Raw genomic sequence first — 21566 nt, 5'->3', positions numbered from 1 at the left:
TTTTAGAACTGTATGTTATTATGTGACTGTGTATTATTGTATAAGTGGTTTCTCCTTTAGTCTAAATATTTAGTATTTCGGCCTACTCTTTTATTCTATTTACATCAGATGAACTAGGAAGTGGCTTTTGGTATAGAGAATGACATGGCATGCTTTTTGAAAACCTCTGATTTATCAGATTTAATAAGTGCCTTGAATTCTGATTATATGACTATATGAAATTTATCTACTAGATGTATGAAATTCTATTTAACCCTATATATTTAGTATGTCAATTTTATCATTAGTATATATTAATAATTATTGATATTCACTATATATCTAATGGTGTTTTGAGAGCAAATGTCCTTAAGGAAGATTAATCAAAAACACATTTTTGTGTTCACTAATCTTATATGTAAGAAGAATATGATGATGGTAACATATATACTCCTGAGTAGTTAGGATATGGATAAATAATTGCTTGCTTCTCCTTGCTATAAGTTTAAGTATGTTCTCCCACTAATATGTTTAGGTTAAGTTCACCTTTAGTAGGTTCTTATAATTTAAATCCATTTGCATTAGCATATATCTACTATGTATGAATTAGATTTGTACTTAAGTAATATACTTATGTATTCATTTTATCAAAAAGATCTTAAGAATAGTATTAAAATTATTTTATGATAAGATCACAGAGTTGGAATATATAATAAAATTATCTCATCAAATCTCATTTTTTATTGAGAAGGAAAAACCGAGACTCAGAAAAATTAATTCTTATTCCAAGGTCATGAGAAGTATTTGTTAAGCCAGGTTTTTTACTATAGATGGTATGCATTTTATCTTTTGTTGTGGAAGAAATACATTTTATTTAAGAGTGTCTTTTTATAGAATCAGGATTTTTAGAACTTGACTGGACCATACATCCATGGCTAGATTCAATAAATCTAGCCTCCTAATTTTGTAGATGAAGTCGAAGGGGATCAGAGACATTAATAAGCTTAAGGAAACAGATCTGTAGGTACTCAACTTCATGCTTTTTCTTTGCCTACTGGGCAAAAAATTTTTAGGTCTTTATTTTTATATCATTTTAAAGACATTTTTAGTAAAATTAACACTAATCAATTTTTAAATGCTGGCTTTCAGAAACACAAAAAATACTAAATTTAAAGGCTGAACTCAATTTGCTGATAGGTTGTTAGTAAACTGTCACTTTACATAGAATGTTTAATAAAAATACTAATTAACTATAAATTCCATTTTATAGAAATAGAATTGAGAGAGTGTTGCATCTGAGACAATTACTAAATTTAGTTCTTAGGATTGGGTTTTTATTAACGAAAAAGACATAACTGGAAGGTTGTGTTAAATAAATACTCGTCTAGAGTTTAACCATCTGATTGACTAATGGCACATATTTCACATTCCATTTTGTGCAGTAGAAATACAAATTAATAACAAACTCTCCAAGTTATTTTATTATTAAGTTTTGCTGTTACACCCAGTGTGTATGTATACTATTGCTTTTTCAAAAGAAAAAATATTACCTAATATAATTAGTAACAGCTGAAGCCTGTGGCAGTTTTATTTATGAAAAAGGTGGGGAGGTGACTGATCTATTTGTGAAGTTGTATTATTTATTTAAATAAAGTGTTCATTTTACTCTTGATGTGAACTAATATTGACCTTGCTTTTTAGACATATGTTTTTTTTTTTTTTTGAGACAGAGTCTCCCTTTGTTGCCCAGGCTAGAGTGAGTGCCGTGGCGTCAGCCTAGCTCACAGCAACCTCAAACTCCTGGGCTCAAGCGATCCTCCTGCCTCAGCCTCCCAAGTAGCTGGGACTACAGGCATTCGCCACCATGCCCGGCTAATTTTTTGTATATATATTAGTTGGCCAATTAATTTCTTTCTATTTTTATAGTAGAGACGGGGTCTCGCTCTTGCTCAGGCTGGTTTCGAACTCCTGACCTCGAGCAATCCGCCCGCCTCGGCCTCCCAGAGAGCTAGGATTACAGGCGTGAGCCACCGCGCCCGGCCTAGACATATGTTTTAAAGGAAATTTAGTTTACTTAAAAAAAATTTTTAATTAGCAGTTTAAATTGAATAACCATATTTATTATATAATATTAATATAGCATAATTATATTATCACATAATATGATTAATGTAACAAAATGGAATAAATTATATTAATATACAATTTTAAGAGGAATAGAGAGGATTTATGTTCCTTAGTTTGCTTATTTTTTTTTTTTTTTTTTTTTTTTTTTTTGAGACAGAGTCTCGCTTTGTTGCCCGGGCTAGAGTGAGTGCCGTGGCATCAGCCTAGCTCACAGCAACCTCAAACTCCTGGGCTCGAGTGATCCTTCTGCCTCAGCCTCCCGGGTAGCTGGGACTACAAGCATGCGCCACCATGCCCGGCTAATTTTTTATATATATATATCAGTTGGCCAATTAATTTCTTTCTATTTATAGTAGAGACGGGGTCTCGCTCAGGCTGGTTTTGAACTCCTGACCTTGAGCAATCCGCCCGCCTTGGCCTCCCAAGAGCTAGGATTACAGGCGTGAGCCACAGCGCCCGGCCGGTTTGCTTATTTTCTTACTACTTTTTTTTTTGAGAAAGTCTCATTCTATTGCCCTGGCTAGATCACTGTGGCATCAGCCTACTTCACAGCAACCTCAAACTCCTGGGCTCAACCAGTCCTTCTGCCTCAGCCTCCCGAGTAGCTAGGACTACAGGCACACACCACCATGCCCAGCTAATTTTTTCTATTTTTAGTAGCAATGGGGTCTCGCTCTTGTTCATGCTGGTCTTGACCTCCTGACCTCTAGTGATCCTCCCTCCTTGGCCTCCCAGAGTGCTAGGATTACAGGTGTGAGCCACCGAGCCTGGCTTCTTAGTACTATATTTTGAGAGGTTTTCTGTATTTTGGATACATGTCTTTTTTTTTTTGAGACAGAGTCTCACTTTGTTGCCCAGGCTAGAGTGAGTGCCATGGCGTCAGCCTAGCTCACAGCAACCTCAAACTCCTGGCTCAAGCAATCCTCCTGCCTCAGCCTCCCAAGTAGCTGGGACTACAGGCATGCGCCACCATGCCCGGCTAATTTTTTGTATATATATTAGTTGGCCAATTAATTTCTTTCTATTTATAGTAGAGACGGGGTCTCGCTCTTGCTCAGGCTGGTTTCGAACTCCTGACCTCGAGCGATCCACCCGCCTCGGCCTCCCAGAGAGCTAGGATTACAGGCGTGAGCCACCGCGCCCGGCCTGGATACATGTCTTTTATAGTTATATGTTTTGCAGGTATTTTCTCCTTTCCTGTGGCATGTCTTTTCATTTTTCTATGAAAAGCATAAGTTTTTAGTTTTGATGAAGTCTAGCATATAAAAAAACATGTTGATGAACTTTTTTTTGGTGTCTTATTTAAGAAATCTTAGTCTAACTCAAATTCACAAAGACTGCTTCCTGCATTTTCTTCAGGAAATGTTATAGGGGTTTTTGTTGTTGTTTAATCCATGATCCATCATCCATTTTGAATTAATTTTGTATAGTGCAACATATCGACCAAGATTCATGTTTTTGAATATGGATATGCAATTGTTCCAGCACCATTTGTTGAAAGACTCTTTTCTCCATTGAATTGCTTTTGCATCTTATTGAAATTGCCTTTGCACCTTTGTTGAAAATCAGTTGGCTCTACATGTCCGCTTTCTATTCCTGGACTCTGTTTTTTTTTTTTTTTTTTTTTTTTTTTTTTTTGGTAGTTGTCAAATAAATTTTATTTATCACTATTCCTAGGTTCCTAGGCCAGCTCTGCTCTTCCCAGTAGCAATGTGTGAGTCAAAATTATTCATTTCTCATTTCTTTTTTTTCCTATGCAGACTTTTTAAAAATTGTTACAGGTACATAATAGTAGTTATATATCTTAATAGGATACAGGCATACAGTGTGAATTAATCAAATCAGGGTAATTGGAATATCTATCACCTCAGTCATTTAATGTTTCTTTGTGTTAGGAACATTCCAGTTTCACTCTTTGAGTTATTTTAAAGTATATCCTAACTTATTGTTGATTATAGTCACTTTGCCATGTTATCAAACATTGTTCGTTCTAACTGTCTAACTATATTTTTCTACCTATTAACCATCCCTCCTTTATTTACCCCCCCCCCCCGCCCCCAGCCACCTTTCCCTGGCTCTGGTAACTATCATTCTACTCTGTCTCCATGAAGTCAGTTATTTTCAGTATTTAGCTCCTACATGAGAGTGAGAACATGAAAGACTTGTTTTTCTGTGCTTGGCTTATTTCACTTAACATAATATTCTCCAGTTCCACCCATGTTGTTGCAAATAGCAGGATTTCATTCTCTTTGTGGCTATATAATATTCCTTTGTGTATATGTACCAAATTTCTTTATCCATTCATCTGTCGATGGACACTTAGGTTGATTCCAAATCTTGGCTATTGTGAATATGCACTGTCTTCTATTCCATTAGTCTGTGTGTCTGTGCTTTCATCAGTACTTCTTTCTTTCTCTTGATTACTTTTAGCTTTATGAAGTAAGTCCTGAAATCAGGCAGTGTGATGCCTCTAATGTTATTATTCTTTTTCAGAATTACTCTGACAATTCTATATTCTTTAGCTTTTGATTTGCATTTTTAGAATCAACTAGTTTTTCTCTTTTAAAATTTTTGGAATCTTGATTGGGATTGTATTGAATCTACTGGGGGGAATCAATATATTAATATTTAACCATATTGGATTTCCTAACCCATGAACATGGTGTAGCTCTCCATTTATTTAGGTATTACTTGATTTATTCCATCATTTTATAGCCTTTAGCATATATATTTTGCATATATGCTTTAGATTTGTACCTAACTGTGTTACCATTATAAATGATAGTTTAAAAAATTATTAGTTCTTTATTTTGGATTGACAGTTTATAGAAATACATTGATTTTTTTATATTAACCTAATGTCCTATGATAGTTCTAAACTTACTTTTTAGTTGTAGTGCCTCTTTTATAGATTCTTAGGGATTTTCTAAGTAGACAATGACGTTATCTACCAATAGAAAGTTTTATTTCTTCCTTTCTAATCTGTGAGCTTTTCATTATTTTCCTCCCCTTATTGCACTGGGTAGACCCTCTACTATGATGTTGAAAAGGAATGGTGTATGTGGACATCCCTGACCTTGTTATTGATCTTAGGAGGAAAACAATGTTTTTCACTATTAAAGTATTTATATTAGTTGTAGGTTTTTTGTAGATACTCCCTATCAGTTTAAAGAAGTTCTTATGTTCTAATTTGCTGAGACTTTTTTTCATGAATGAATGTTGGATTTTGTCAAAGCCTTTATTTATCACTGAGATGATCATATGGATTTTTCTTCTTTAGCACATTAACTGCCATGTGAGTAATATTTAACTCATGCTAGTTTGGAGCCCAGGGTCTCATGAAGCAAAACCTGGGAAAAACCCTGCAGTTGGTTTGTGTAAATCTTACTTGTTGATGTTCTTATTGTTACAATTAATATTGACAATTTAATTCTAAAAACATGGATTAAATGAATAGAAGTCAATAACAAATTTTTTATGAAATTAGAAAGGATTGTTTTGTTTTCAAAGTTTTTATTTTATTTTCGTAATAAAACACCATGACCCAGGGGGAAAAAAATTTTTCTAGTGTGGTAGTCAATGTGTTAGACTGTTGTGATATAGTGAATTACACTGATTGACTTTTGAATGTTGAATCAACCACTCTTGAATTAAGAAGATAAATACCACTTGGTCATAATGTATTACTCTTTTAAACATATATTAAATATCTAGATTTTATTAGCTAATTATTGGTGAGGGTTTTTATGTTTATGAGGCATTGCTAGTTTATAGTTTTCCTCTAATGTCATGGTCTAGTTTTAGTATCAGAGTAACTATGTCCTCATAAAATGAGTTGGGAAGCTTTCCCTCTTTAATTTTTCAGGAAGGGTTTGTAGAATTGGTATTATTTCTACTTAAATGTTTAATAGAATGCACCAGTAAAATGTCATTTATGCCTAGAATTTTCTTTCTATGAAGTTCTTTAATAGATATAGGATTATTCAGCTTATTTCTTTTTGAGTGATAGCTTTGTAGTTTATGTCTTTCAACGAATTTATCCACTTCATCTATATTGCCAAATATATGGACATAAAATTTGTGATACTGTTTCCTTTTTAATATTTTTAAAATATCTGAAGGTCTGAAGTTATTTTTTTGTTTTACTTCTGATATTGGTTATTTTTTCTACATTAGTGTTTTATGAATTGCATTGATACATTGTAAGAATCAGCTTTTGGTTTCATGTTTCATTTTTGGAAGTCTTTGGAGATGGAATTGTACTCTATAATGAAGAGATCTAGGGAATGGCTGCTTTGTAGCGATCAAGTATAGGTAGAAGTCCGAAGGAAAAATCAGGTATTGGTTTGTCAGTTTAACTTAAAAAAAAAAAATGTAAGTACATTTCTTGGCATGGAATGAAAGGAGAAAAATATATCAAGGGCTCAATTATTAATGTGATTTTGTGAGGTCAGTTAAAATTGCAATAAAGATATGAAAAGGACAGTATAAATAAATGTTTTAAATTTCCAGTGAAAGAAAAAGTAGAGTGAGATTATTCATAAATCCTTTGGTAATGATCAAAAAATATGAACTTATTTAGAATTTCTCTCCTTTTTGCCATTGCTTTATAACTAGAAAGACATGAGATATTTTTATAACTAAATTTTTCTGGTTGTACCTTAAAAAATCAGGGCTGGGTGCATTGGCTTATGCTTGTAATTCTAGCACTTTGAGAGGCCAAAGCAGGAGGATCGCTTGAGGCCAGGAGTTTGAGACATAGCAAGATTCCATCTCTACAAAAATAAGAAAAATTAGCCTAGTGTGGTGGCACACACCTGTCATCCTTGCTACTTGGGAGACTGAGGCAGGAGGATTGCTTGAGCCCAGGAGTTGGAGGTTGCAGTGAGCTATGATCATGCAACTGTACTCTAGCACAGGTGACAAAGTAAGAAGACCCTGTCTCAATTAAAAAAAAAAATCAGAATGCAGCACTCTAAAACAAGCTTTCTTAATGTGATTTCATAGATTTCTAGAGCAAAGGTCAGCAAACTTTTTCTTTAAAGGGTCAGATAGTCAATATTTTACGCTTTATAGGTTATATGGTCTCTGTAGCAACTACTCAACTCTGCTATTGTAGCATAAAAGCAGCCATAGACAATCTGTAAACAAATGGGTGTGATCGTGTTCCAATAAATATTTATTTATGAAAACTGAAATTTGAATTTCATATAATTTTTATGTGTCATGAAATATTCTTCATTTGATTTTTTTCCCCAACCATTTAAAAATGTAAAAGCCAAAAACTATTCTTAGCTCACAGGTTGAATGAAAATAGATGGTGGGCCAGATTAGGCCCACTAGCCATGTTTTACTGATTGCTGTCCTAAAGTTTCAACTATTGCTTGTAGCCTAGTTTCTCTCCTGAGTCTGACATACTTTCCCAATATCCACTAAATATCCCTTTAAACATAACAAATATTAAAAATTTTTTTTTGCCCTTCAGGTCCTAAAGTCCTAGACCTTTTTATCCATTTACCAGTTTTAGCCAATGGCACCTACATCTACTTATTGACTGTATAGAAAAGGGTCCAGAGACTACCATTCTTAAATAGACCTTCTTACAAGGTTGGCAGTTGGCTGGTGTCTGGGAATTTGGATTTCAGCGGTGGTCTAGCCCAGGAACTAGTCTGACCATGTCGTTCCCTGGACTTAAAATCATTAAGGACACTCTACTACTTGTAGAATAACGTTAAACTTCTTAACACAGCATTGAAAGCTTTTATGATTTTCTCTAAGGTTTGTGTTTATAAGCTTCTGCCAATCCCCAACATATACTGTGTTGTGTGGTCATGCCAAAGCATCTGCAGTTCCCTAGACAAGCTCTTTTATTTCTAAATGCTTAGCCACTTGCTTTTTCCTCAACCTGGATTGACATTGCCTTTCTAACCAGAGAGCAAATTCTTACTCATTTTTTAAGACTTCGGTCCTAATTTGAAGTCTTCTATTCTTCCAGGTAGATTAGTAGTTCCCTCCTTTTTGCTTCCACAGCACTTTGTGCTTTCAATTTTATTCACATTGCATTTTCATTATTTGTTATGTTTGTCTACTCTATTTTTAGACTGAGAAATCGGTCAAGATTAGACCTTGTTTGATCTAGCAAAGGGCATGGTACTTAGTAGGTGGTGTTGAATAATGCACAGTGGTTTCAAGGGCCAACTTCTGATTGATGCAATTAAACGAAGTAAGGAGGGGATAATGTGGAAGTATATGTTTGATTTCAGGAAGGTTTACAGATTGAAACTGGAGTATAAGATTAACGTATAATTACTTATAAAATAGATACATATTAGGGCAAAAACAAAGGAAACCATTATTTGTATTTTTTTTTCTCATTTCGCAAGAGAACTTTACCACATCTCTACTATTATTTTACATAGGTGGAAATGGATATTGTTGAAAAACTAGTAAAAATGATACCCTGTGAACATGAAGATCTACTGAATATCACCCTCCGACTTTTACTAAACCTATCCTTTGACACAAGCCTGAGGAATAAGATGGTACAAGTTGGACTGCTTCCCAAACTCACTGCACTCCTAGGTATGCTTTTTAAAAATTAATATCAGTGTTGCTTGGAATTTCCAACATCATTGGAAAACTGAGCTCTGTGTTGAAAGGCCTCCTGAACAAAAAACATTATATATAAGTTCTTTTGGAGCTAAATAATAAAAATAAGCAAATACATGAAAAATGATGTGTGCCAGGATTTCCATGGTGCTGTAGAATGAAATAGAATAGAAATGTTTGACTCTTTGATTTCATTTACCCATACTGAACCATAATGGAAGTAAGGAAGCTCTGGAAAGTGAGGAAGCAGGGAAGCAAGAAGGAAAAAACATTTTGTCTTCAGCATCTTTTTAAAAAGCAGGTATCATTTAAGTTCTTCCATCCTGCCATACTTTTAAAATACTACTTATGAATAAACAAATTTGTAGAAACTTTTTGTCATTAATTTAAGAAGAATATTATGTATATCATGAGTTAGAAAATACCATATCAGAGGATTTGGGTTCAGTTTATAATTCAGTTTATAATAAGTTATTTTGTTTTTAGCTACTAGTAAGATATCTATCTATAGCAAGAGTAGGCTCAAGAGTTAACATTCTGTGCTCCAAGATAATGCTAACCTTCTTAGCAGAGCATTAAAAACCTTTTACATTCTATCCAGGATCTATCTTTATGGGCTCCTACCACTCCCCAGCATGTGCTTTGCAGTACACTGTGGCCATTCTGAATCACTTATTGTTCCCTAAACAAGCTCTTGTCTACCTGTCCTACGTGCTTTGTTCAACTACGTGCAATGCTATTGCCTTTCTTAACCAGAAAGCAAATTCTCACTCATCTTTTAACTCTTTGTTCCTTCATTTCAGTATTGCAGTTTCATTCTTTTTTGCAGCTTTCTCCATATATTCAAATATTGCAAATATGTTGTTATACATTTTAGAAGTTACTCTATTGAGGAGCAATTTCAAAAATTGCTTTTGGAGAACCAAAGCATGCAGATATTTAAGGAGGAAAAAGGAAAACATAAAAGTAAAATTGACTTTGGATTTAATTGATGTGACCATTTATTATAAATCTGGCATAATTATGTGTCAAATACTAGGTCAAATTCTCAGTGTATGAAGATGAATAAGTTACGGTTATTGTTATGAAGGAATTTATAGTCTGTATGGTTTGTTCAGTATCCAGTAATCTACTTTTATGAAATATTTGCCTTGTAACATATGATGAAACAACTGATTTAAAAGAGATTTTTGGGAAATTACTTACATGATACTCATTTCATAATTTGTTAAAAAGTAGTTAATTTGGGAATATAAGATACAATATCCAATATGTAAATTACTACTACTTTCATCTCCTTTAGAGCTCAATTTCTAGAGTTAGGCTGTTTTATTAGAATTGTGATTATTTATTTCTAACCATGTGTCCTCAGGCAAGTTACCCAGATTCTTTGTGATACAGTTTTCTCATCTCTAAAATGGGGATAATAACTATATTATTCCACGTAAAGTTCTTTTGAATATTAAATGAGGTTTTGCATGCAAAGTGCTTGGAACAGTTCCTGACACATAATATTTTCTTAATAAATATTAGCTATTAGTATCATTTTTCTTGTAAACATCATTTAGTATGAAGACATTCCATAAGTGTTGCCAACTTATCTTTCTCTGAATACAAATACCATGTTCATAGGTATTATATCATTGTTGACAAACTAGGTAGCTTTATTCATTTTTATTTATACTTCCTTGTATATATAGTTCAATTCAATTTAATTCAGTAGAATGCTAATAATCTACTAAGTACAGCTAATAAGTACAGTAATAATAATGCTAATAAGTACAGCGCTGAGCACTACAGAAAAATGTTTTTTAATCTATAGATATACTGGGATTCAAAAGAGAGAATGTTCCCATAATGGTACTATGTAGATAAGGTACCATTTGAAATGGAAATTGAAAAAATTGTCGTTTTAGCAGGGTAACATTTATGAAAGAATAAGAACTGAGGCTGTAGAAAGTATTTTGGATAAAGTGAACATTACCTAAGGCATAGATGGAGCTAGACCAGTATTGGGAACAATAAACTGACATTTCAACTTGAGCATAGAAGAAGTGAGAGGTGTGGAAAAATGGCTTTTTGCTCTTTAAGGGGTATTATGAAGTTTAAGGCATTATACTTAATATAACCAATGGTGGGAATCCTTTTAGGTTTTCAAGCTAGGTAAGTTATGATCAGAACTCTGCTCTAGGGAAATTAATCTGACATTATTCTATTTGATGGCCTAGAACAAGAGTCTAAAGATAAGTCCAGTAGCCTGTTGCAGTAGCCAAGATAAAGAATACTGCATTTAGAGAAGAGGTAGTATGTCACTTAGAGTTTTTTTGAAAATTAAATGAGGTATTGTATGCAAAGTGCTTAAAACAATTCCTGACACACAGTATTTTCTTAATAAATGTTAGTTGTTATTATCATTTTTCTTATCAATATCATCATCATTTAATATGAATATGCTCTTAAGTGGTATTATGAAGTTTAAGGCATTACTAAAATTTTATATGTCAAGTGTGAGGCAAAAGGAAAGGACAAAAGAGACACATATCGTAAATAGAATGACTATAGCATAGTTACTGTTTTGGATGTGGGTAATGATAGGGAGAAAAGATGTATGTATAAAATCAATGACTGTTAGAATGCTAGTGCCAGCAATATAAATAGAGAAGTGGGAAAGAAGTAGTTTGAATGAGTCAGTGATAGATTTAGTTTGAAGTATGTGAGAGGCATGTTAGACAAAGATATTCATTCAGTAGGCAGATAGAAACATGGTTCTAGAGCTCAGGAGAGGTAAGGATTAAAAAATAAAAAATTGTCTAATAAATAAGTAAAGTTGAAAGACAAAACCACTAAAGGAGACATAATAATCAGAGAAATATGCTTACCTTTAAACAAATACATAAAAATACAGCAAGTTTAGGCTGTTCCTGAGAAGTGGTGATGATCTTAGAATCTTCATGCAGTAGAGAAATGAGGAAGCATTTAGTAAGGAGAACAACTGAACACGTTTTACCTCTGTTTGAGTTATTCTTTCACAGTGTTGATTCATTATTTTCTTTGAAATGTTATGGATTCAGTCAGTATATCAGATTTTATTATATTAGGGAGAGTAAAAAGTTGTTATTATTCTAACCTTACATTACATGGCTAGAGATGGACATTCTTAAAAGTTTCCATCTCTGTTTTTGGCTGATCTTTTAAAAACAGATGGGAAGCAAAATGATTCTGTTGAGACATTTAAACTCTTTCCTAGTAACTTCTTGGCTTATCTTTCTGTGGTAAATAAAATAGATAAATGGCCAAATGACATTACACATAAAAATATCCACACAAATTTTTTTGGAGAACAAACTGAAAAAAATATATAGGAAAACATGCTGTAACTTGAATAATTTTTAAAATCAAAAAAGAAAGTGGGTTACAGCTCAGCTCTTTTGCCATGTGGGGAACCAATATTCATTTATCAACTCAGCAGCTTTGATCTGCCTAAGGATGAATAGGTAGGCTCTAAGGTCATTCCTTTCTAGGTAAGGATTCAGTATGTCATTATGCTCTATTTTTTTCCTCTCTTTTGTTGCTCACAAGTCATTGCATTTTAACTAGGCAATATCTCTTTTTCAAATGTTCATGTTTTTTGCTTAGTAACTTTCCTGAGTTCTTCCTTTTCATTCTATTTAAGCCATGGAAGCAATGGCAATCATAGATGGTAAGCAAAAGAGAATACTGATATTCTAGGGTCAAGGAAAAGAGGAAATGTACACTTTCAAGAGAAATTAAAATATACTAAAGAACTATGCTTTCAACTTCTATAAAATACTTAAAAATGTCTGTAAGTGTTCATAATATCTACAAGCTTCAATTTATTTACTTATTTTGTATTTTAAATTAATTATTTTAATGGCTCTATTTTCTACTCTCACTTAAATTATGAGTTGAGTAAGCTTCTGCAGTCCATTTATAAAGTTACCTTATGAAAAATTATTTTATATTCAAGTAACTTATTCAATATGAACTTTTAGAACATAACTATTTTGTAAACTTTACAAATGACCCTTTTACACATCACTTCCCAGAAAAAAAAAACCTATCTATTAAATGTATTAGGAAGATAAGTCTGTGATTATTAATAAATAGCCATAAGATCTGAGTTGCTTAAAATACAACAAAGGCTTATTTCTTATTCATATGTCCATTCAGGGTGACCAGGGAGTAGTGGTCCATGTTAGCATCATTCAAGGATCCAGACTAATAGAGCCTCTAGGTCACCATGGCACTAGGAAAGGCAGAACAGAAAATATGGAAAATTATAAGCCTCTTAAAGGCTTCCACTCTTAAATATGGTAGCACAGAGCACATTAATTAAAGCAAGGGTTATGGAGTCAGACTACATTACTTTGAATATTGGCTTCATCAGATACCAGCTGTGTGATATTGTGCAATTACTTAAACTATATCTCAATATGTAGATAATAATGGTCCATATTAATAAGGAAGAGTAAATGAGATAATGCAGTAAATGTTAGGAAATTATAAATATGTGACGTTACTGTCAAAATACATAGAATACAGAAAGATAGATATCTAGAAATGGGTCTTTTTTGATAAGTAAGTGTTTTAAGACTTGTATATTAAGGGTGTTTAATCATTTCAGAGGAAGGGATCTTAAGCCCTTCAGGTTGCTGTAACAAATACCATAGACTGAGTGACTTATAAGTAGAAGAAATTTATTTCTCACAGTTCTGGAGGCTGAGAAGTCCAAGATCAAGGTGCCAACAGATTAGGTGTCTGGTGACAGCCCACTTCCTAGTTCACAGACAGCTGTCTTTTCACTGTGTCCTTATATGGCAGAAGAGGCTGGGGAACTCCCTGAGGTCTTTTTTATAAGGATACTAATCCCATACAAGATGGCTCTGCTGTCACAATATAATCACCTCACAAAGGCTCCAGCCCAAAATATTATCACATTGAAAATTAGATTTCAACATAGAATTTTGAGGAGACATAAAAATTCTGTTTATAGCAAGTCTTTTAAAAATCAATTATATTTTTGTTTTCTAAAATATTTTCTTAATACCTTGACTACTATTCATTAATAAAATTTTATTGAGAAAGCAGTATAGTGTAGTGGTTAAAAGCAGGGGCTTTGGAGCCAGAGAGCCTGGATTCAAGAGCTATATGTGTATGGCTATTGTTGTGTTTTATCATTTTTAAGTTTGCAAGACTGAAGATAATTTAGTATACAGGGCTGTGTTATTACTGTGCTCAAGGATTTCCCCTTGTTAATGGCCCCAGAATGCCATGTATTTTTAATTTCTATATATAATTTTTCTGTTTCCCCCCATCCTTGGCTGTCACTTTTCATTTCGTCTGCACCAGCAGCATTTCTATAGCAGCAATTTTCCTCTCCTGTAATGATATATTTTCTAATCTCCTGTGGTCTTTGAAACCGACAACTGAGCTTATTTGAATTGTATATTTTTTAAAAAATGAATTCCAAATGAATGTCCCAAGGGTTCTATTCCTGGAATGTTCTTGAGCTTTATTTCATGGACCTTGACTCTGAAGAAACTTATTTTGCTTGTTTGTGGCTCTCCGCTATGTTCAAAGAAATTGCATTTAGTGTATAATTGATTTCCTGATGTTACTAGAATGATCATGTTTACATTTGTTAATGTATATTTTAAATGTGTAAAACATTAAATCACTAACTCCTAACACAATAAGCTAAACTTCTCAATTGAGTAATTCAGTGATAAATGTAACATCTATAATCCTTGGCCACTATGCTTATATAAAAGATGTAGTAACAAAGTTGCATTAAAAAGGGCATGGATTTTAAAGGAATAGAAAACATTCATCTATCTAGAGCAGTGACTTTCTAACATTTGTACCTCAATCCAAATCCATAGTAAGATATATTTTACATTGCAACCCAATACCACTCACATGTGTATGTGATATGTGATGTATATATGTTTGTATATCCATGTGTGTATGTCAATGTACAATATAATTTATGATATATATTTTGTTTAACATATATAATTAAACAAAAATGTTCATAAAACAGTATTTACCTTTTCTATATGCAATGCATACTTTGTATTTTATTATTTTATTCCTTTTTCTATGCTAGTTATTATCTGCTCATTATGTTCCCAATTATATCACTAGAGGAAGTGATTAGACTTCTTTCCCTTCAAACTTTAAAAAATATCACTGTTTCTGATGGATTTTTTTTTTTAAGTTTTGTTTTCTTTTTAATTGATTTTTAATGTATTAAACCAGGAAACAGAGGGCCAGTTCACTGTCCCTCAGACCGTTGGAGAGTACGCACTGTGGGCCCAGGACGAGTCAGCTGCTAAGCAGGACAGGCAGTAGCGGCAAAAACACCCGGAGAGTCAGATAAATGTGCTAGGAGCCTGCATGTGGCCCGCGGGCCATAGTTTGAGGACGCCTGTATTAAACAGTAGATAATCTAAATTATTTGGGTTTTTTTTTTTTTTTTTTTTTTGGCAAGTACCTGAAGCAATTTCATGGAATTGAAATTTAAAGAAAAATGGAAAAAAACTTTCTGTAAATCAGATATTTAAAGAATTTGGAGTACAGTTTTCTTCATTGTATTAATGGAGAAGGAATTAAATAGCATGCAGTAGAACTTCAGCGGTCCCCAGTTTGTTTTTTTCTTCAGATAGAGAAATTACTTAATTTACAAAAGGTGCAGAAATACTTTTGTAGGGCTATCCTTATGGCAGAATTTTTCCAGTATGTAATTACTTAATTTCCAAAAGGTGCAAAAATACTTTTGTAGTGCTATACATATGGTAGAATTTTTCAGAAATGGTTTTTATGCTGTTTTAACTAGAACTGCTATCAGCTTTTAATTAAGTAGGTTTTCTTTATTATAATTTGGAGTCCCCTAATTGGAAAATCTTTTTTATAGTTAACAATAGATTATTTTTAACTAGAGCACAATGAACCATGAATCTTCCAGGCTCTGGTAAATCCATGCAATATGAACAGTTAATCACCTTCTCTATTTCCTGAAATATTTAACTAGCACACTGCGACCCCTGCTGTTGTGAGATTGATGTTAATTGCTCTGTAACCTTCCTCAAAGTTAACTTGGAGAATGAAGAAATATATAGTTAAAGAAAATTTTGTGATTTGAATAATTATTAAAGGCAGAGAAAAAGTTAATTCTTTTGCCATGTGAAGCTCTGAGGGAACTGTAAGTCCAGAGAACCGAAATTATTTTAATATTGTTTTATCACATAAAGCATTTCATTTAGGAATTTTGAATTTAGCTCTTTTTCTTTTGATATCAGGGATACAAAAATTGATTAATGAAGAATATTATAAATCATTCCTCAAATTGATTTGTATGAAAAATATTGATCTTTTTCTAAGCATGGAGAAAAGGTGTTATTTCTCAAAATGTTTCAAAAATTTTAATTTTTTCCAGGGGAAACCTTATATCTAAATATTCCTTTGTTTTCCTTTTATTAACTGTTTCTTATTTCAATTTTTGGCATGTTATTTTCCTGAGATTTCATAAGGATCCTAAATTTATTTCTGCTTAGTTCAGTATCAGTTATAAATCTTTTCATTTCTATCATTCCTGTACTTTGACACATAGTTTCTTAAGTCTGGTAACTTAATGTTACCATCTGGGAGATCTGTCAAAGCCAGAGGTTTCAGCAAATGTGATTATATGCAAATTGAATTGGACCTAGAAAGCATGGCTTTTCTTAACTAATTGTTAAGACAGTCTTTTCAGGTTTTTTATGCTGTAGAGCTAATTTTTTTAAAGTGTTTAAAGATTTTTTAGCTCATCTAAGGATCAGATTATCAAAAAAAAATTGCCTTGTCAAAAGTCCTTAAGCCATTTAATCTTGATGTGTCTCAAGACTGCTTCCTTATGTCAGAATATCCTGGGTTGGGAGATGGTGAGGAAATTCCTTGTCATAGTGTATTCTTCTGTACCCTGGAGAATGTATTGATAGTGTTTCAAAGGTAACTTGAAAAATTAAATCTTCCTAGCTTTGTGTCTGATGCTTCAGACAAATATTTTTTTTCACCTCTCAGTTGCTTTGGCTTAATAAGCAATTTCATAAGCTGAGGATTGTTTAACATGCTTTTATGTTGGATGATGTTAGCACAAAAACCCAACTGAAACAAGTTCTTTGGAAGGGCCTGGTTCATTATGACGTTGGTTACTGGTTAAAGATTACATCACATAGTGGCAGAGGCAGTGTTTTACAGAGTGCATACTTAATAGTTTAAAAAAAAAAAACCTGACAGATTTCACTGGTGAACTCTTTTGGACAATTTGGAGTTTATTTACAGTTGTTTTTTTTTCTGTTGTGAGTGGTATTGGCATACATTTTAAATTGAATAACGTTTCAAGTTTTCAAGTCAGCTTTTAAAATGTTAACTTGATTTTCAAAGAAATTTAAAGTTAGAAGAGTAAACCTTATAAAATAAAAAGTCTCATCCTACGTATGTGGATTTTTACATTTGTTAAAACAAAAATAGACTACTAATTTCTAAAATATCTCTACTATCTGGTACCTATTCCCTGTCCAGTGGGAATTCCATAGTTAAGAGCATCAGTAGTCAAATTTCTTTATCTCAGGATCCCTTTAAATTCTATGAGGACCTCATAGAGCTTTTGTTCCTGGGGAGTTGTATTTATGGATATTTATTATATTCAAAAATTTTAATATTTATTTATTTTTAAATAACAGAATAAACCTGTCACATATTAACCTAAATATTTTTATGAAAAATAACTATTTTCCAAAACAAAAAAATATTAGAAGAATGGCCTTCTTTTAAATTTTGCAGATCTCTTTAAAGTCAATCAAGCTTAATAAAAGACATATTTGGTTCTCCTGTTGCCATCAGCAGTCTGTTGTGATGTCATATGTCATGTAGCCTCTTGAAAACTCAACTGTATGAGAGAATGAGAGTTTTTTTTTTTTTTTTTTTTTTTTTTTTTTGAGACAGAGTCTCGCTTTGTTGTCCAGGCTAGAGTGAGTGCCGTGGCGTCAGCCTAGCTCACAGCAACCTCAAACTCCTGGGCTTGAGTGATCCTTCTGCCTCAGCCTCCCGAGTAGCTGGGACTACAGGCATGCGCCACCATGCCCGGCTAATTTTTTATATATATATCAGTTGGCCAATTAATTTCTTTCTATTTATAGTAGAGATGGGGTCTCGCTCTTGCTCAGGCTGGTTTTGAACTCCTGACCTTGAGCAATCCGCCCGCCTCGGCCTCCCAAGAGCTAGGATTACAGGCGTGAGCCACAGGAGAGTTTTTTTAAGAAAGGAAAATATGCTATTAGTATTGTTATAAAAATGATGTAACTTTGTGGACACCCTTCAGGTGTCCTTTGACTACATTTTGAAAACCAGTGAATTAGAGTACTCCTTAAAGCTTTTAATTCCTTTTGAATGCAAACAATCCTGATGTTAATAATTTACCAGGATTCTCAAATTAGCAGCTCAAATTCATCTAGAAGACATTTTTGGTTTGGCCAAAATATATATTCCTAATTTTATATTTGGATGTCTAGGCAGGACCCCAAACCTTCTCTTCCCCCAATGATAACCTTCACTTTCTCTGATTTTTAAGACATTTAGTTGTATTGCCTACCTTTCCCTTTGGGCATTTGAGTGATTAACCACTTTTATCTTAGTGAGAATCATTCTTATCAGTTTCTTTGGTGCTTTGTGAAGAAGTTGGGGGAGGAATGGCATGGTGTGGGAGGATGGAGATGGGAGACCCTGAACATAGAGGGACAGCAGCATATAGTAAATTCTGGATAATTAACCAATTTTAATGCTGCCCAGAAGTCATACTACATTTTCTTATTCTGGTCATTCTCTCCTAGGTGAGAATTTTATTCCTCTTCTTTCTCATAAAAATATTTCTTTCTCATCAAAAATCCATTACCTCTGTTCTCATGTTCATTCTCAGTTCATTATCTTGCTTCCTATTTTGCTGAGAAAGTAGAAGTGGTCAGAAGAGAACTTTCATGAATTCTTATTGCCACATCTGCTTTTGTATGCAGATTTGCCTTCTCTCCCATTGTTATGGAGTATACTGTACTCTTAGCATAGGACAACATTTCTTCCTATCTCATTCCCTCTTGCCCATTCAAGGTTCTTGTTCTAACAAGTCTCCTTTCTATCTTGCATCATTAATTTTTCCCTCTCTGGTGGATCATTTCCATCATCATACAAATAAGCTGTTGTTTCTTCCATCTTAAAAAGATTCTTCTTGATTCATAATTCTTTTTTTTTCTTTTTATTTTTTTTTTAATTTAATTTAATTTTATTTTTTTTTTGAGACAGAGTCTCACTTTTGTTGCCCAGGCTAGAGTGAGTGCCATGGCGTCAGCCTAGCTCACAGCAACCTCAAACTCCTGGGCTCAACCGATCCTCCTGCCTTAGCCTCCCAAGTAGCTGGGACTACAGGCATGTGCCACCATGCCCGGCTAGTTTTTTGTATATATATTTTTAGTTGGTCAATTAATTTCTTTCTATTTTTAGTAGAGACGGGGTCTCGCTCAGGATGGTTTCGAACTCCCAAACTCGAGCAATCCGCCCGCCTCGGCCTCCCAGAGTGCTAGGATTACAGGCGTGAGCCACCGCGCCCGGCCTTGATTCATAATTCTTTTACATTCCAGGTATAATACCATTTCTTTTCATCTCAACTCTTCTCAAAGGAGTTATCTTCACTTCCTTACTTCTGTTTCTCTCCTCTCTTTCATATTCATTCATATCTCCTCCCTTTATATTCTGTCTTTCTCTGTTGCCTTCCCTATCTGTCTATCTCTCTCTCTCTCTCCTTCTGTCCCCATCTCCCCTCTCCCTTCTCTCCTTTCTCCTTTTTTTTTCTCTCTCCTCCCATTCTCTCATTGTTCTATACAATATTGAATCTTTTCCAACCAAGCTGTCACCCTCACCCCACACCTCCCACACAAACACTCCATCACACTACTGTGGTCAAGTTCCAGTCACCTGCACATTGCTGAATCCACTGGTCAATTCACAGTACTCTTACTACTCAACCTATGAGCAGCATTTGTTACAGTTCCCTCCTCCTTTAACTTTTTTCATTTGTTTTCCAGGACACAGTACTCAATTTTCCTCATAAGTACTCAGTACTTCTTGCTTCTACCTCAACTCTCCAATCTCTAAGCATTAGAATGCCCCCCAGGGCATTAGTCCTTGGACTTTTTTTTTTTTTTTCTGTACTCATTCTCTTGGTGACTTCATCCATTCCATTTAAATACCTATACTGATGACTCCCAAATATAAATAGAAAGATACATAATCTCAGCCTCCTCTCTGATTTCCTTACTTCAGACATTACCACTTGAATGCCTCATTAGCATCTGAGATTTAACAGGTTAAAAATTAAGCTCCTGATCTCTGCCCTATCCTCACCTAAATCCACTATTTTCATGGTCTTTCTAATCTCAGTAAATGGTAATTTCAGCCTTATAGTTAACCCGACCCAAACTGGAGGAGTTATCCTTGACTCCTCTTCCCTCCTACCCTTTATCCAATCTGCAAGGTAATCCAGTCAACTCTGTTTTCAAAATATGGCTGCCACTAGACTTGTCCTAAACATCCTCTTCTCTTTCCTTACTTAATACAGTAGTGTTCTAACTAGTCTCTGTTCTTCCACCCTTGCCTCACAGTCTTTTCTTAACACAGCACACAGAGTGATCCTATTAAAATTTACATTAAGTCCTTCTCGGTCAAAACTGTCCAGTGACTTTCCATCTCACATAGTGAAAGAAGCAGAGTCCTTACAATGACATACAGGGGTTTATATGTTCTGTCATGTCTCCTCACCTCTGTGACTACATATTCTAATATTCTCTTGTTCTCTCTGCTGAGGGAATATCAGCCTCCTTTTACTATTACTTGAACCCAACAGACAACATCCCTACCTCAAGATTTTTGCAATTCCTGTGCTGTCTGTCTGGAATGCTCTTCCCTAGTTTTTGCATGTCTTATTCCCTCACCTCTTTTAGGTTTTGCTCCCTGGTTACCCTATTAAATATTTTAAACCCTGGCTCCTGCTGTTCTCTTTACCCTTTTACTGTTGAATTTTCTCTGTAGAACTTAATCACCACAGAATGTAAATTTAATATAATTATTTTGTTTATTATTTCTGTATCATCCTACCTCCCACCACCACTACCAAGCCCCAAAGACTGTGAGCTCCATGAAAATATGAAGTTGTATCAGTTGTATTCACTTCCATATCCCTAATATCTAGAACAATGTCTGGCACAGTGTATGTTCTCAATAAATATTTGGTGGGTGGTTAGATGGATGAATGGATGAAAGGAACACATGAAAGGAATGGACATCAAAAGAACTGGGCTTGTATCTTCCCTTCACCCTTTATTACCTGAGTGACTTTAGGCAATTCAGATGATCTTCACTGACTTATCTTGTTTAGAAAATCAACATATAAAATAGGACCTATCTCACAGCACTGTTCTGAGAATCAGGTGAGAGAATAAACATGTATTTATCCCAGAACTAGAAAGCCCTAAACAAATGTTAGTTATGATTAGGAGGAAGAAAAGGAAGGGGAAGATTTGAGGGGGCTAATGGTTGCTGAACGAGAGATCAGGAACACAGAAAACAGTTTTTTGCACAGTTTTGAGTATTTTTAGGCCTGGTCATAGATTTTTTTTAAACATTGAAATAACATCTTAATTTTACTTACATAGCTTTCTTTAGTGAATTGTGTAATTTGGGACAGGAGTCTTCTATACAGTGATACTCAAAGTGTGATCCACTGATCAATACTTGGTATATTTGTT

The 21566-nt window shown here is 34.0% G+C and overlaps 1 protein-coding gene across 4 annotated transcripts in view; it reads left to right on the top strand.

The window, feature by feature from the left end:
* Positions 1–21566, top strand: part of KIFAP3 (kinesin associated protein 3) — a 157478-nt gene that overhangs the window by 60608 nt on the left and 75304 nt on the right. For all 4 annotated transcript variants that reach the window (XM_076000373.1, XM_076000374.1, XM_012763635.3 and 1 more), the window contains one exon: positions 8526–8688. In XM_076000373.1, coding sequence (XP_075856488.1) covers positions 8526–8688 — 163 coding nt within the window. The remainder of the gene's footprint in view (positions 1–8525; positions 8689–21566) is intronic.

Source organism: Microcebus murinus, chromosome 2 (assembly GCF_040939455.1).
Source record: "Microcebus murinus isolate Inina chromosome 2, M.murinus_Inina_mat1.0, whole genome shotgun sequence".
NCBI lineage: Eukaryota > Metazoa > Chordata > Mammalia > Primates > Cheirogaleidae > Microcebus > Microcebus murinus.
The sequence above is the reverse complement of the archived record's forward strand: the minus strand, read 5'-3'. Positions and strand labels throughout refer to the sequence as shown.